An 18,610-nucleotide genomic window follows, 5' to 3' on the forward strand; every position below is an offset into this window, starting at 1 on the left:
ACACCCACATCAACCATCCACATGAATCAACGCAGTAGACTTTGTTATAGCTACTTTCAAGAATGACATGTCAAACCCCAAAATCTCACTGAAAGTAGTGACACTCTCACAAAAAAATTAAACCCAATGAAAATAGTCACTCCAATGAATGATAATTGAGAGAAAATAATGAAGAAGTGATATCACATGCTCTCACCAAAATGAAATAAATATGCCCTCAGCTTAAAAATAATACGATCTCAAGTCAAATAAAAACTGTTAGTCAACCCAATTTATTTATTTATTTTTTTTATATGCACCACTACATCTTTTTAGCCCATATAACTAGCTTCTACTTCAGATTATAGTTCCCTAAAATCAGGAAGGACTTTTATTAGGATGTAACGTAGGCTAGGGACATGGTTAACAAAAAAAGGAAATAAGGAAAACAAAGTGTATGTTTGAGAAAAATGCAGAGAATTTTTTTTTTTTTTGGAAGTTGCAAGGTGGATTTCACCTATTATTGTTATTTTTATTCTTTTGAAACAACAACTTTTGTTTTGTTGTTGTTTTTTTTTTTTTTTTTGCTTTTTGGCATAACTTCACTGAACAAAATAATTATTTACACTTTCTCAAACATAAATAGGTGATGGAACTTATAAGGCATCGGGTAATACTCCAAATAAGAGTGGGTCAAGATGATAAGTTGACAAAGAAAATATATATATATATATATATATATATATATATATATATATATATATATATTAAAGGCTCAAAAGGGTTAACTATGGATATTTAATAAAAGGGATGGCTAGAAACGCTCAAACGGATCAAAGATGGCCTTTCCATCGTCTTTTAGGGCTCTAAATAATCATCCATATCTACTAGTTAGATGGGCCTCCCAATATAGCAACACACTTTTTTTTTTTTAAGGGTTAACTCAAAAGAAATCTAGAGATCGTGTATACAATAATAAACTGTTAAGCTGTATAAAGAATGTGCAAAATGGTTACTCTCCAAGAAAAATAATAGGTTCAAAAACTCACTTGGTACTTATTATGACATGTTCATTCCTTCAAGCAACTCATATTTGTCTCCGACATCAACATGTAGAGTAGCAAACATAGCGTAACATCACTTAAGACCAAAGATAATACAAATACTAAAATTTGAAATTAATCATGTCATCCAATGTTAAAACAAATCACACAATTTTTTTTTTAAACAACATTCTACCCCCCAACCTATTCTAAACATGAAAGAAAAATATGCATGTAGAAATGTGAAAATGATGCATAAAAACTAATTAGAAAAGTTACACGTAAAATGATAGAAAACGAAAATGATTTTTTTTTTAAGAAGATGCGTTTCTAGAGGAACTACACTCCATATTCAGCCATTTTCGACTCAAAAGTTGGAAAATGTATATTTATAGAGGAGAAATTAAAAAGAAGAAAAACAAACATAAACACATAATAAAGAAAAAGAAAATGTCTGAATTTTTTTTTTAAGTTTTTTTTAATAATTTTTTTTATTAAAACGATGAAGATGCGTTTCTAGAGTCACTACACTCCATATTCAGCCATCTTCAACACAAAAAGTTAGCAACAGTTAGTTTCTACAACAAAAAATTAGTAAAAACTTAACCAAAATTTCACAATTGTCGACTATTCCCTCCCCCCAACCAGAACGAAACATTGTCCTCAATGTTTGAAATGAAAGAATAGAGTTTAGAAGACATCACCTGGGTGGTGCAACACAGAAGAAAATATTTACAGGCGGAGAGTTAAATCTAATTTGTACATCTTACTGCTGCTACTGTTACCATAATTATTTGGACGCTCCAACACAAAGGTCCAGGGGTCTGGCTCCGGTCTATAAGCTTGTAACAGATCAAGTAGCTCATTAGCAGTGTGAGCACAAATAAAGAGTTTTTTCACATTAGCGGGAATGAAATAGTTTTTTATTGCATGGTTAAGAAATGCGATAAAGCCATCATAAAAGTTATTGACATTTAACAAACCGATGAGTTTCTGGTGGATGTGCAGATGGGCCCAAGATGCTAGTGTGATAAGTGCCTCTAGTGTTGCAAGATCTCCTGGAAGGAAAATAAAAGCATCAGCATGATTAAGCATTTCAGTTATTCTTTCTTGCATACCTGAGACGACTAACTCTTCTCCAGTTGATGATTCAGACGAACTGCCTAATGGTTTTAGGACTCTTGGGATGATGCCTAACACTTGACTTCCTCTGATAAAAGCTGCTTCTGAGACCATTTTTTATAACCCTCGTTTACCTCCTCCATACATCAAGTGTAATTTTCTCGCTGCTATACTTCGACCAAGATCTATAGCTGCCTCAACGAACTCTTTATGTTTGCCATAAGTAAATCCAGAAAGCACACAAATGTTCTTGAATTGTCTATTGGGAGTAGCTGACATTGTGATACTTCTAAAAAACAATTTGTGAGTGCTTGACAAAAAAGAAATCACATTTAAGAGTCTCGGTGATAGTGGGTCATGGTTGTGTATGAGGTAATATGTCAGTGTCAAATAACGCGTAAAGCACGTGGTTCGCAAGTCAAAAAGAAAACAGTAAAAAGGAAAAAGCAAACAGTAATAAAATTATTAAAGACAATAATGCAAATAATAAGACAATAGTGAAATAAAATAATAATAAAGTAAAAGGATATTTACAGGTAGTTGCGACTGTAGCTCACATCTTCCTCTGGTTTTACGTCCAGAAACGGCTTGAACGCCCTCTATGGGTCGAGGATAGGCTTCCTATCCAATTTTCTTATAAACTGGCAAACAAGGTCGTTTATAGTCAGATTCCCGAGACCATATCGTGCATGCTCTTTCTGGAATAATGGCCATAACTGGAGAATCGCTCCTTGCACATATCCACTGGGATGCGTTTCAAGAGACAAAAGGATATCATCCAATGACTCCTTATTCAAGCCATCCCTAATGAATTGAATCTTATCTTCCCTGTTATCAGACATCATTCCTAAAGAACGTGGGTTTTTATTGCAACTCATTCTGGCACACTTATGACAAGCAACAGAAATTCTTCGAGCTCGTCGTTTTCTTGCATAATTTCCTTTACCACAACCAGGCATGTATGCAATAAATTTTGGAGGTAACTCACCTGCCGATCGTACTTTAGCCTCGATTAACCAACGGATGTCAGCAGGTATGTTATTCCTCATGAGTAATCGCATGCGTTCGAACCGAGCTTTATAGATCGTAAGGAGGGCATTCTGAGGAAATGAAGGGAATCGCTTGTGAAGTTTCGCTAGAATCTCATTTCTGTCCATACCTTCGCCTCAGAATATCAGTTATTATGGAAAACTGAAGTAACCGACTTGATTGTCACGGAGTACCGTTATCCGCCACTTCACCGGGGTAACAAACTAAAGCACACAAATAGAAAAACAAATTAAAACACACAAAGAAAATTAAAATCGTCCTCTTATTGAATTTACCTCAAGCTCCAACTGGATGTCGTAAACACTTCTCTCAATGTCTCTGAGTTGGCGTTCTAAACCCTCAACATAGGCTACTAACTCTGGTGGTTGTAGAGCCCAAATGCGTTGTGTTTTACAAAATTGAATCTGCCTTTTGAGATGAGTTTTGACACGTTGAAGTGGTTTAAGAATGTTCAGGAGGAACGGTCTAAGTATGAGACTCATGATTAAAAATGATAAGAGAAAACTTAATGGTAAAATAAACACACTTATGCAAAAACAATTTCAATTAGCAAAAGAATAATAATAAAAAGAAAGAAAGAAAAATCAAACCAACGAAAAGAAAAAAAATCAATTCAAATTTGGTGGGTCACTCAAATTTATTTCGGTGTCTTCGTCATGTGGTTGGTACTCTAGATATGGCTTTAATCTTTGACCATTAACTTTAAACGTGACATCGTTCTTTGGGTCCTTAATTTCAATTGCCCCATGTGGAAAAACAGTATGAACAATAAAGGGACCAGACCAACGAGAGCGTAACTTACCTGGGAATAGGTGCAAGCGAGAATTGAATAAAAGCACTTTCTGACCTGGAGTGAACGATTTTCTCATAATTTGCTTATCATGGAAGACTTTCATTCGTTGCCTGTAAATTTTGGCATTTTCGTATGCATCATTGCGAATTTCTTCAAGTTCTGCCAGGTGTAATCTTCTTTCTGAGCTGGCTTGCTGCATGTCAAAATTGAATTTCTTGATGGCCCAATATGCACGATGCTCGAGTTCCACAGGTAGGTGGCAAGCTTTTCCATACACTAGCCTGTAGGGTGACATCCCAATCGGGGTCTTGAAAGCCGTTCTATATGCCCATAAGGCATCATCAAGTCTTAATGACCAATCTTTTCTGTCCGGCCTCACCGTCTTTTCTAATATGTGCTTTATTTCTCGATTGGAGATCTCAACTTGGCCACTGGTTTGCGGATGATACGGGGTCGCCACTTTGTGTGTGATTGAATACTTTGTCAAAAGAGCTTTGAATGCTTTGTTACAAAAGTGGACACCACCATCACTGATTATTGCTCGAGGGAATCCAAAGCGTGAAACAATGTTGCTTTTCAAAAATGCTATCACCACCTTGTGATCATTGGTTCTACATGGAATTGCTTCTACCCATTTCGATACGTAGTCAACACCAACTAATATGTATTGATGGCCAAAAGAAGGGGGAAAGGGTCCCATGAAGTCGATACCCCATACGTCAAAAATTTCTACCACTAAAATTGGATTTAATGGCATCATGTTCCTTCGTGTAATGCTCCCCATTCGTTGACACCTATCACATGAAGAACAGAAAGTGTAAGCATCTCGAAATATAGTTGGTCAATAGAAACCACATTGTAAAACTTTAGTCGCTGTTTTCTTAGCACTGAAATGACCTCCACAAGTTTGTTCATAGCAGAATGAAAGAATATTCTGAATTTTATTTTCTGGGACACATCGTCTAACAATTTGGTCTGCACAATAATTGAACAAATACGGGTCATCCCAAAAGAAATTCTTTATCTCTGCAAAGAATTTAGCCTTATCTTGCTTGGTCCAATGCTCTGGAAGTTGACCTGTAACAAGATAATTCACGATGTCAGCATACCACGGTAATACTTCCAAATTCATCAATTATTCATCAGGGAATGACTCATTTAATGGTAATGGCTCTATAGTTGTGTCAAAATGGAGACGAGAGAGGTGATCCGCCACAACATTTTCTGTGCCTTTTTTATCTTTGAATTCCAAGTCAAATTCCTGCAAAAGTAACACCCAACGAATTAGTCTAGCTTTTGCATCTTTCTTTGTGAGAAGATATTTAAGAGCTGCATGATCTGTGAATATAATTATTTTACAACCAATGAGATAAGATCGAAATTTCTCTAATGCAAACACTACTACTAGCATTTCTTTTTCAGTAGTTGAATAGTTCAACTGTGCATCATTCAATGTCATACTAGCATAGTAAATGACATGGGGAATTCGATCAACTCTTTGTCCTAATACTGCTCCTACTGCATAATCAGATGCGTCACACATGAGCTCAAATGGTAAGCTCCAGTTCGGGGGCTGAATGATGGGTGATGATGTCAACAAATGCTTTAATTTTTCAAACGCAACAAGACATGAATCATCAAAGATAAAAGGTACATCCTTAGCAAGTAAATTGCATAAGGGTCTAGAAGCTTTGCTAAAATCTTTAATGAATCGTCTATAGAAACCAGCATGCCCAAGGAAAGATCTTACTTCTCTGACTGTTTTAGGTGAAGGAAGATTAGAAATGAAATCCACCTTGGCTTTGTCAACCTCAATACCTTTGCTCGAAATGATGTGACCGAGAACAACCCCTTGTTTTACCATAAAATGGCATTTCTCCCAATTTAAGATCAAGTTCTTCTCGATACATCTCTGCAGAACTAGTGTTAGATGATGTAAACATTGATCAAACGAGTCACCAAAGACAGAAAAGTCATCCATAAAGACTTCAAGGAATCGTTCAACCATATCAGAAAAAATGCTCAACATGCATCGTTGAAATGTAGCAGGTGCATTGCATAATCCAAATGGCATTCTCCTACATGCAAATGTGCCAAAAGGGCAAGTGAAAGTAGTTTTCTCCTGATCTTTTGGTGCTATGGGGATCTGATTGTATCCTGAGTAGCCATCTAGAAAGCAATAAAATTCATGACCTGCTAATCTATCAAGCATTTGATCAATAAATGGTAAAGGAAAATGGTCTTTACGTGTGACAGAATTCAACTTCCTATAATCAATGCATACACGCCATCCTGTAGTCACTCTAGTGGGTATCAATTCATTATCGGCATTGGTAACTACAGTGACTCCTAACTTTTTGGGGACAACTTGCATAGGACTGACCCATGAACTATCAGAAATGGGGTAAATGATACATGCGTCTAATAGCTTAAGGACTTCTGTTCTAACAACTTGTTTCATGTTAGGATTTAACCGACGTTGCATCTCCCTAGTAGTTTTAGCATTTTCATCAAGGTGAATGTAATGCATGCAGTCTACTGGGTTTATACCTTTAATGTCTGCTATGGTCCATCCTAATGCCCCTTTGTGCTTTTTCAAAACATCTAACAACTTACCTTTTTGTTCATCATTGAGGGATGATGAGATGATTACCGGCAAAGTGCTTTCTTCTCCCAAAAATGCATATTCCAAAGTGTTGGGCAATGGTTTGAGCTCGAGTTTCGGTGGTGATTCTGATGATGGAATGAGTTGCTTCTCTGATGGTGCTAGTTGCTCAACTCTTGACTTCCATTTATTAGTGTCCATAGATGGTGCAGAGTCAAGCAGGGCATTGACCTCATCGACCGATCTGTCAATATCAAAATCCAAACCAAAGTGAGTTAAACATGTTTGTAAAGGATCACTAAGGTTTGAAACAAAAGTATCATTAACTAATGCTTCAATTAAATCCACATCAACAATTCCATCATCTGCACTGTGAGGTTGTTTGGCAATGTTGAAGATGTTCAGCTCCATAGTCATGTTGCCGAAAGACAACTGCATATTTCCAGTCCTGCATTGAATGTGAGCATCCGCAGTTGCCAAGAAAGGTCGGCCTAGGATAATGGGGATGTGCTTCCTTGAATCCTGTATTGGTTGAGTGTCAATTACAATGAAATCAACAGGAAAATAAAACTTGTCTACCTGGATAAGCACGTCCTCCACAATACCACGAGGTATTTTCATGGACCGATCTGCAAGCTGTAACACCACTGGAGTTGGGTGTAATTCTCCCAGTCCAAGTTTCACGAATACAGAGTAAGGCAAAAGATTTACACTAGCTCCTAAATCCAACAAAGCATTCACAATTGTGTGGTTCCCTATACTACATGAGATAGTGGGGGAGCCTGGGTCTTTGCATTTTAAAGGAATTTTATGTTGGAGTATAGAACTAACGTTTTCTGTTAAAAATGCCTTCTTTTGAATATGCATATTTCTCTTTTTAGTACAAAGGTCTTTCAGAAATTTGGCATAAGATGGAACTTGTTTAATAGTATCAAGCAAAGGGATGTTAACACTTACCTGTTTGAAGATTTCAAGAATCTCACCTGTGGATTTTCCCTTCTTGCCTTTAGCTAATCGTTGAGGAAATGGAGCTTTCGGAACATATTCTCGTGGGTTGGTTTCTTCTTTCTCCTCCGGTGATGATTCCTCAACATTCACAAGTACAATTTGATTTTCTTTTGTTACCGGCATCTCCACTTTGTTGTCGACTTCTTTTCCTTTTCGTAAGGTCATTACTGCTTTGACTTCTCCATACTGCTGTGGTGAACTGGTACTTGCTTCATGCACTCCTTTAGGGTTAGGCACTGGTTGAATTGGAAACTTACCTTTCTCAACGGTCATTGCCAAGGTCTGAACTGAAGAAGCAAGTTGTCCCACCATCTTCTCGAGGCTTGAAACTGATTGGGCTTGTGAGTTGAAGCCCGCTCTCAATTCATTTCGTAGTCCATCAATGGTGCGGTTCTGTTGCTCAATCGTAGAGTTAGTAAGATTCTTGAGATTCTGGAATGAATCCTCCCATGGTCTAGGTTGAGAGTAGTTCTGGTTCTGATTGTATGGTCTAAATGGGGGCTGAAAGGCTTGAGGATTTTGTGGAATCGGTTGCATTAGTGGAGCTGGAGCTGCTGGTCCATTATGTTGGAATCCTTGAGACCATGAAAAATTAGGGTGGTCTCTCCATCCAGGGTTATATGTGTTGGAGTATGGGTTGTAATTTGATGGCTTTCTCATTACACCTATGGCATTGGCTTGATCTGAGTATGAGTCATGGTCATGTGGTTCTGTTGATTTCGCAGTTGATAACGATGCTATTTGTCGAGCAAGACCTTCAACCATCTCCTTGACTTCTTTGATTCCCGAAGTTGATTCGCCAATTTGAACCTCATTCACTCCTTTAATTCTTCTAGTATTCCTGAGTGATCGACTCCGTTGTTGGGAATTATCTGCTTGTCGCTGGAAGAATTCCCAAATTTCTGATGCACTTTTTGACATTAGCTCTCCTCCACTTGTTGCCATTAGCCATTCTTGCACATTTGGTAGTAATCCCTCCAAAAAGTATTGGCATTGGTGCCATTTCTCGTACCCATGATGTGGACACTTCAAGAGTAGCCCATTAAATCGCTCCCATGTCTCGAAAAACTGCTTGTCCTCTCTCTGAGTAAACTCTGAGATTTCCCTGCGAATAGCATTGGTTTTATGCACTGGGAAATATTTATTCAAAAATTTAGTTACCATTTGTTCCCATGATGAAATGGTATTAGCAGGCAACGTATTTAACCATGAACGAGCTCTATCCTTTAAAGAAAATGGGAATAGTCTAAGTTTAACATCATCATCTGAAAAATTCTCATATTTGAATGTTTGACAAATGGCATGAAAATCATTCAAATGATTATATGGATCCTCATTTTCTAGGCCATAAAATGTAGGGAGACAATTTAACACACTAGGTTTTAATTCAAAACTCCTAGCAGCTACATTTGGGTATCTTATGCATGACGTGCTCAAATTAGCTAAGGGACTAAAATAGTCCTTAAATGGCCTCTCCTGTGGTGCTTGTAAATCTATTTTATTTTTAACGTGTTTGTGTGTGCGAAGTGTTTTTTCTAATTCAAGGTCTATGGGTTCAAGATTAGGTAATAATGACCTACGACCATGCATGCAAAATAAATAAAATAAAAATAAAGATGGGAACAAAACAAATAAAAATAAAGAAGAGTGAGAAATTACGATACTAACCTTATTGCGCTATTACAACCTTTCTATAAAAATACACAAAAATAAATACGTGAAAGAAATTAACTAAAAATTAAATAAATTAAAATAAAATAAAATAAAATTACAAAGAAAAATAAATTGAAAATTAAATTACAAAATTTTAAAGAAGAGAAAAAGAAAAAAAAATACTAACCTTTAAATGTAGATTCACTTTTTTTTCTTTTTTTTAATAATAAAAAAAATACAAGAAAACAAATAAAAGAAATTATTCACAAAAATTAATTCTATGAATTAAAATTACTTACCTCCCCGGCAATGGCGCCAAAAACTTGTTGTGCAAATTTTAGTGTAGATCAATGGTGACGAGTGTCGATCCCACGAGGAGGTGGATTTTAATTATATGTAGAATTAATTTTGTAAATGGGTGGTTGGAATTGCGGTGGAAGTGATTTAAATTATTCTAAAATTGGAATTGAAATGGCGATAATAAATTCTAAAATTGGACTTGCAATGGCGAGAATAGATTGAAGATAATTCTATTGAAATGACGTACTTGGGTATTCGGATCCGCATCAACATGCATCATGGGCTAAATATTCCTTATTAATGCCAATTAAATCATGAGGGGGGAATCCACACCTTATGAACCACGCTCTAATCAATATGGTGCTAAGGGCTTATCGTGCCAAATAATAATAACCTTGTACTAGAGGGCCGGTGAAACCAAGGTGGTACTAGACAAGATTAGTATTATTTGTCGACGAGAAGTCAAAACATCCACAAAAACTAGAGGAGAAGAGAAAATAAATTTATCAAATTAAGCCCATGAAACATGTTGAGACTTCACCTTCAACCCAAGCTTGAAAGAAAATTAGCCACTCATAATTGAACTAGGGGCAAAATGGGAATTTATTAAAATACGAAGAAAATACAAGATGGAGAGGGAATTACAGAAAACAGAGTCCAAAAATGGATTCCGAGATATCAAATTAGGGGGGAGAGGCCCCCTTTTTATAGATACATGGAGTAAATCATGGCCATCGGATTAAAAACAGTTTGGACGCTCAGGATTGCGCCACGTCATCAGTCAACAGTCCACGGTTTGACCACGCGGATGAACAGTAACACGGTTTGACCCGACTTTGAACAGTAACGCGGTTTGGTTGAAAATAATCTTGTGTGATGCATGCACCGTATGCGAGATTTTTCGTCCACTGATATGATGTGAACAGTGCTATTTTTCCTTTTATGGTCCTCCTAAGGTTTTCGACCGTCCTGAGTTCAAAAGTGATGTCCATTTTGCCATCTAATTTCTCGTTTATTGTGAAATGACTATGATGCCCCTAAAATACATAAAATACTTAATTAAAATAAAACACATGTAATTAAATCACAAGAAGGTTAAATACATAAAAGTAAGGGTTGTTAGTAAGACTTGAAATGTAAAATGACGGTTTTCTCCTTTATAAATATGCATTTTCTAACACTCAACAGCTATCATCTGCAAAAAGAAGGTGGGTAATTGACAAGCTGCTGCTGAATTTTAGGCTTTGGATAAGCTTTTGAGATTCTGCCTGTTGCAATAAATTTGAGAAGCCTTCTGCACAGATAATAAAAAGATAAGGGGACAGAGGGCAGCCTTGCCTCAACCCCCTCTGTGAGTGAATCATTCCTTTTGCAGCACCATTAATTAGAATTGAGAAAGATGTTGAGATGCATCTTATTATCAAATCAATCCACTTGGGGGGAACTCCTAATCTTTTCATAACATTCTCTAGGAAACCGCATTCAATCCTATCATAAGTCTTACTAATGTCAAGTTTTAAAGCTACTAGCCCCCTTTTTTTTTTCCTTATTGAGCTTTATTTTATGCAAACACTCATAGCCAATGACCACATTATCCGTAATGAGCCTCCCAGGGATGAATGCACTTTGTGTTTGAGAGATAATATTATGTAACATGTGTTTAAGCCTATTTGCTATTGTTTTTGTAATGATTCTACAGATTACATTACAAAGGCTAATAGGCCTAAATTTTGTCACCTACCTTGGCTTCTCAACCTTAGGTATCAATGCAATGTATATGTGATTGAGAAGGGCAATATTACCTCATTTGTTAAGGATGTTGAGGCAGGTTGTCAACACTCATTTGCTCACTGATTTTCAGTGTTTTTGAAAAAAAAAACTACTGGAAATCCATCTGGTCTGGGGGCTTTTGTTGGGCACATCTGGGATAGGGCTGTTATTATCTCCTCAGCACTGAAAGGTTTATCCAGCTCTTCATTCATTTCTGTTGTTATTTTCCTTGGTATTGTTTACAACAGCTCTTCCATTTGAGTGAAGAGATTTGCAAAGTAGTTGCAAAACATTCTTTCCACATCTTCTTCTTCTTCTATCCAGTTTTCGTCTTCATCTAAGATTCCCCAGATTTTGTTTTTCTTCTTTCTCGATGATGCTTTTGCATGGAAGAATTTTGTATTTTTGTCTCCTTCACGCAACCAATCGGCTCTAAATCTCTGCTTTTAGTATATTTCTTCCTCTAAAAGGAGGCCATCAATCTTTTTTCCAAACTTTTGACCAGCTCAGCCTCCTCATAATGTTGGCCTCGTTGCTTTACTTCTTTGAGCTCCTATATCAGCTTCTCCACTTTGTGCCTTCTATCTCCCAGCTCCTTTCTGCTCCACATCTAAAAAACAATTTGTGAGTGCTTGACAAAAAAGAAATCACATTTAAGAGTCTCGGTGATAGTGGGTCATGGTTGTGTATGAGGTCATCTTCACTATCTCTCTACATTTGTCATATGAGCTCCATAAATCTTCGTAATGCACCCAGGGGAAGTTTCTTTTCTTATATCTTAGGCCTCTTCCTTTTTCCACTACTATCATCATAATAGGGTTGTGATTCGACATCCACGTCTCCAGAGTTACCCCAGCTGTTTCCAAGAACAGATTTCCCTATTCTTTGTTGCACAGAAAGCGATCCAATCTTTCCTCGATCAAACCATGGCCATACCTTTTATTTGACCATGTCACAGGGCGCCCACTATTCCCTAAATCCATTAGGTTGCATTCCTTAACAGCCTCTTTGAAATTGTTCATCAAACTAACATCTCTATCGTTTCCTCCTATCTTCTCACAAGGCTATAAAATTCCATTGAAGTCCCCAAAGCACAACCAAGGTAGAGAAGATAAGTTGGCTAACCTTTTAAGGAGTGTCCATGTAGGTGTGGGCAAATCGGGTTTCGGTTCGGGTTGTTCGGGTTTTGGTTTAGGTTTCAACCCGTTCGGGTTGGAGAATTAAACCCAATCGGGTTGAAAACGCCAACCCGAACCAAACTGAACCGAATTTAATTTAGTTCGGTTCGGTTTTGGTTGACAATTCGGATCGGATTAGGTTGATAATTCGGGTTACAATTTCGGTTCGGATTAATTCGGGTTAGTTCGGGTTAGATTAATTCGGATTAGTTCGGGTTAGAATGGATTGAAACAATTTAATCTAAAAAACAGCAAAAATTAATCAAATCAATCAATTAATTAACAATCTCCAATTTAATTAATAATAACAGCAGCAGCAAACCCGCTCCAATTTAATCAATAACCGTCTCCACTCTCCAATTGTTCAATTATCAATAAACCCACTCCAATTTAACTAATAACAATCTCCATTTGTTCAATTATCAATCAACAACAACAAACCCACTTCAAATAATTGAATAATTGTCAATCAATTAATTAAAAATTTACAATTTAATTAATAGCATCGATCTTGTTGGGTTTAGCTCTTCGTTTTGGAATGAGTTTGGGGTTTCTGTTTATGTTTATGTGAAGATATGGTGAGAATGAAAAAAAGCTTCAGCAAGTTACAGCGTCGCCGTCGGCAAGGCAAGACAAACCTTGATCTCGGAGGTCGGAGCAGCTACAGCGTCGACAGATCGAGACTATGCTGGGCTGAGTGGGATGCGAGGTGAACGCACAGTGCAGTTGCGGGCGAGGCGTGCTGGCTGATGGCGAGTGGGCTGCAGTGAACGGCTGGTGTTTGTTGGAGCTGGACGGGGCTGTTGGCTGCTGCTGTGAGTGCTGTTGTCGTGGGCTGCTGTGAGTGCTGTCGTCGTGGGCTGCTGTGGCTGTTGTCTGTTGGAGCTGAAGTGCTGAACGGGGCTGCTGTTGCTGCTCCTGAAGTGCTGATGTCGTCGGCCACAGTTCTCAGAAAGTGAGAACTGAGAAGAGGGAGCAAGGAGGGGGAGGCCGGGAGGGAGATGAAGTGAGAGATTTTTGTTTAGGGATTTTTAGGGATTTTTTTGTTTAATTAATGTATATATATTTTTAATTTAAAAGTTAAATCTTAAAAAAAAGGCTTCAACCCGAATGGGTTGAAAATTCGGTTCGGGTTCAACCCGAACCAAAATTTAATCCGAACGGGTTGAAGCTTTGAATCCGTTCGGGTTTCACCGGTTAATCCAAACCGAACCGAACGCCCACCCCTATGTCCATGTATAATGCTTTTGACTCATTTCCGGGTGCCCATAGATGCCTGTACATCTCCAGTAACTTCTGTTTTCAGCACAAACAACTGCATTAATTTGATGTCTACTCCAAGACTTTACATCTGCCCTCAAGTCCGAATCCCACATTAGGGCCAATCCCCCTCTCTTTCCAGTTCTATCAACTTGGAAACAATTGACTATGCATTTGAGTCGATGTTAATTTGGTCTCGCAAAGAAAAACGAGCTTAGGCCTATGCATTTGGAGCAGTTTTTGAGCTTCGTGGAACGTCGGGTTGCTCCCCAGACCCCGAACGTTCCAGCTGATGCCATTCATGGCTGTTGGCGGGGCTGGTATCTAGCCTCCACTGTTTGTGCTTCTGGAAATTCCATTATCATCTCCCCTGTTCTATCGGTTTGTTTTTCCCTCCTCTCCATGTCTAGCTTATGTTTTGCTTTCGGTGAAGCAAAAAGCATTATTTCCATAGGGCCATTCATTTTTTTCTCTTTTCGTTTGTGGGCTTTCCAACTTCATTCCCAAAACTTCACTTGCTGGCCTTTTGGCAATATTTGGCCCCTTTTGCAACTCAGCCCCTTTTTCTCCACTCTTGTCGTCTTGTCTAGCTTGCATTTTCCACTTTCTATGTTTGGGATTTGCCATAGGTGCCTTCGGCCCATTTGCCACTCTTTCATTTTTGCCTTCATTTGTGTTTAAGCTTGGACTTTCGGTATCCCGCTCTATTTTCCCGCCACAAATTTCCTTAATTGCCAAATTCAGTTTCTCCTGTAACTTTTTTGGATCCCGCTCTTTTTCTTTCTCCTCTGCATTTGCCGTCTCTAGCTCTGTTCCCCTATTGATGTTGACTTCACTGGCTAACTCCCTTAGCCTCTGACAACTTTCACTTCTTGCCCCCTTTTCATTGCCTACTTTCATTGAAAGCTCCTCTGGAATTAAAATCTTTTGATTTCGGGTTGCTCTAATATCCAAATCCGGTGTTTCATTCCGGGTTGGGGCTTGCACTTCTGTAGCTTTGGACTTGGAGCTGCTAGGTGGACTTTGTGAATTCCTTCTTTGATTTTGTACAGCTGCATTCCTTTTTCCCCTGCCTCTCTGCTGCTTCAGTCTTTTAGCTGTAGTTTGAGCTTTCGTCCACGGACCATATGGCAAGTCTTCCTTATCTTGATTTTTGTACGCTGCACACTCCTTATATTGGTGGCCAATACGGCCACAACAGTAACAGAACTCCGGCAATTTTTCATATTGGACTGTGACTAGGATTTGGCCCTCTTCTTTTCCAATTTCGCCCTGCACATCTTCCTGCATTTTTTCTTGCCCTTCATCTTGTGTGTCTTCTTGTGTCCCACCAATGTCTCTACCATTATTACTTTCATTAATGGATTGGTTATATCGACTAACACCCTAAGCCGAATTATATGTCCCATCACATCTCCATTGGCATCTGTCTCCACCTCCTCTACTTTCCCTATTGCTCCACCGATTTCCGTTAGTATTTCCTTATCCATGCACATAATGGGCACATTTTGGAGTTGTACCCAAAAGGATGTGTGTGTGAATGACTGCTTTGAAATGTCCCCAATGCCTACTGGCTCTGTAAATACTATATGGGCATTATTGAAATGCCACGGCCCATTTATCAACACTCGTTTTTTATCCACTTCCGCTCCAAATTTGAACATGAATACATTTTCTCCCAGATTTTCAACTTTAACTTCTCTGATATTTTGCCAAGCTTGTTGCAGGGCTATTTTCAGGCCCTCTTTGTTGACATTTCTGCTCGTTAAGACTTTCCCGATCAGGCATCCGGCTGCAATTTTTCCCCTTTATCTTTTAACTTTCCTCTAAGTGAAACTCTGCCCTCTCCCTCTCCTGATAATGTAATGGCTTTGCATCTTCGAATCAGCTCATCCGTGTCCATGCTGCAAACGATGAGGCTAGCTTCAAATAAAAACTGGACTTACAAAACCAACCAACTCTCTGACTTGGAAACTATGATTGAAGAGAAACAATAGAATGATACTATGATTGAAGAGAAACAATAGAATGATTTTTAAAGAGAAAAAGAACAAAGAAAGCTATTAAGAAAAGAAACCGTTTAGGAAAGGTATCTTTAACCCAACTGGTGGGTAGGAATAAAGAATCATGAAGATTCTAGATAGAACTTCCATTCTAAGTTTTAAGAGAAAACTAGAGAAGGAAGATTTCATTCTTTTCTGTTAAGAAAGAATTCGATAGACAAATCATGTTCAATTAGTGTAGAGAGTTTCAGTCATGCTGGCCCATAGTTATTGTGTTACTGTTAATTTAGATAAGCTTTATTTGTGAGTTAAAAACAGTTATCTATTTGTGGATATATATTGCGATAAATGTATTAGAAGAAAGATAAGAATTTTCTAAGTTGTGGAGTATTGATTTGGAGAATGATTCTCTCGAAACAATTCTTTTCCTTTTAAATTTTCTTTTATCTATTAAATATTAGAACATACATAACACAAGTTCTTGGGGAATTGGTACGAAAGCTTGATAAAAAGAAGACGGTGATCTCCAAATGGTTTTCAAGATAAAAGAATGTCAACCCTTCGGCTTGATCCTAGGAATTGCGTTACTTGGAATTTTTTTTTTTTAAGTACCATTCACTCCATCTCACCACCCAACTAAACTTAGTGGTGCCGTTGAATATGATAAACCAAGAGGGAAAAAAAAATAATTTTTCTAATTTTTAATAAAAATCCATTGAAGTTTATTTCGCACAAACGTCCACAACATAGTAGTTAAATTTATTGGAGAATTATAAAAGGAAAACCAACTTCCAGTCACATATATACTCGAAACTAGTATTCCGAACTTTCCAGCCAGCTTTTTGTGCAAATCACAGCCCGTTTGACATCAACATCGAGACCGGAACAATAATGGATATTTTCGATATCAGCGCCCTCTTTAAACGCAGCAGCAGAGATGGGTATTGCTAAGAAATCACGAGCCATTATTGCGAGTGTTGGAAATATTGGACTGTTTAAGCGCCGCCAAGCTAGAACGTCGAACTCTTCAACCGGAGGGATTTTAGGCACTTTCAGATAGAGCACAAGTTCAGAATTTTGTAGTGATGATGACGTGCACGGCCTCCCCATTTCATCTAACATTTTGCAGTTGTCATGTGCATATTTGTTGTATGCATGAGTGAGGACATCGACAATTTCCTTCATACGTACATCAGCCATCGTGCCATAAATTTCTGTATACCAGCGGTCTACAATGTCCAGCTTGTATCTCGGATCAAGAACTATGGCAGCTGCTAAATACAACTTATAGTTGAGCCAGTACTTACTAAAAAATCTCTCTTTTACACCGGTTGCTATTTCACGAACAAAGTATTCGTCAGCTCTTTCCCACAGAAGGAACTTCAGATACAGTTCACAAACCTTTGGGAAGAACACATTTGCAGTGGTATATTTGGTGTCCGACAAACGCTGAGCAGCACCATTCAATATTTTCAGATACTCATATACAGCCGTTGCCTTATCCCATTCCTCTTTTGCTAAATTTATCAATTTGAATTCATAATCCATGACCTCAAGCTCCCAAAACGCTTCTTTATACCCCACCGCAGTCTCCAACTCGTTTAAGCCATGCAACCATTCCGGAAGAGGTCGAGAGATCACTTTCTTTCCCATGGACTCGCCCCTCTCTATTGCCATTTGAAACTTATGTTTGTTTGCTGGCTTCCTGATATAATCAAAAGCCTTCCTTATCTTATCAGCTTCCCGGTTCGACCTATTCCAACAGTAAGATTCAAGAAAATCTGCTAAACAAAGAGAAGACAATAGAGGGCTAACAAAAGGGACTAAACCTTGTTCCGTCATCCAGCTGCTGACCTTTTCGTTAACTTTCTCACTATCAAGATTTACAACTACAGAGCGTATTTTTTTCTTGACGTTCCAATCTGAAAGCACATCTGTAAAAGTTGTGCAGAAGTAGTCATACATTCCATGAAAAGAGTCATACGTTCCATGAAAACTTATAAACTTTTGCTTCAGCTCCCAGTTATCATCAATGAAGTGGAGTGCCATCAATGAGCACCCATCCTCGAACCTGATTGCTAAATTGAAACGACATGAGAGTTTAGTCAAATATTTACGGAGTTTTTCCTTCTCTTCCGCGTAAACAAGGAGTATGTCGGATTTTATTAAGTTTAGATTTGAAAACCCGTACTTGATAATCGATCTTATGACACCCAACTGATTCAGTTCTTGATTAATCACAAATTTTCCTTTGAGGACAGCGGGGTTTGTCGAATTACCATTTTCATTATAATGATCAGCCAGTTTGCCTCCATTTTCTTCATTGTTTTTGCTGCTTCGACATCTTTTGGCATGATTGTTGAGGTGTGTGGTTCCCTTCTTACTTGAACCGTCAAATTTCTTCTTACAATGCTTGCATTTAGCTAGGGATGGCAAAAATCCCCACGGAGACGGGTACCCTCGGGGATTTTCCCCATTCGGGGAGGGTATGACGATAATTTCATACCCAATTTCTTATTCGGGGAGGGGACGGAGAAATTTTTTTACCCAATTTCTTATTCGGGGAGGGAACGGGGATGAGGTGGAATCCCCATCCCCTACCCATTTCCCCATTTTAATTTTTAATTTTATTTTAATTTTTTAAAATTACTAGTAAATAAATAATAAAATTTAAATTATAAAATTATAAATATTGGTAAAAATAAAAAATATCAAAATATTTATATTATTAAACTTTTAGGTCTAATTAACTAATTAAAGTTCTAAATTTTTATTTAGGACATTAAAAAGACCGAGTAGATTCTATTAGCCAAACATTTTTTTATAATTTTAATATTCTTTAAATA

General features: G+C 37.9%; 1 protein-coding gene across 1 annotated transcript; it reads right to left on the bottom strand.

Moving 5' to 3' along the window:
- Positions 1 to 16,577: 16,577 nt before the first annotated feature.
- LOC18033509 (zinc finger BED domain-containing protein RICESLEEPER 2) lies at positions 16,578 to 17,813 on the bottom strand. The gene has a single exon (XM_024186849.1). It carries the CDS (start codon positions 17,811 to 17,813, stop codon positions 16,578 to 16,580), a length of 1,236 nt encoding a protein of 411 aa, XP_024042617.1.
- Between the last annotated feature and the right edge of the window lie 797 nt (positions 17,814 to 18,610).

The sequence above is a fragment of the Citrus clementina genome, unplaced genomic scaffold (genome assembly GCF_000493195.1).
Source record: "Citrus clementina cultivar Clemenules unplaced genomic scaffold, Citrus_clementina_v1.0 scaffold_9, whole genome shotgun sequence".
Lineage (NCBI taxonomy): Eukaryota > Viridiplantae > Streptophyta > Magnoliopsida > Sapindales > Rutaceae > Citrus > Citrus x clementina.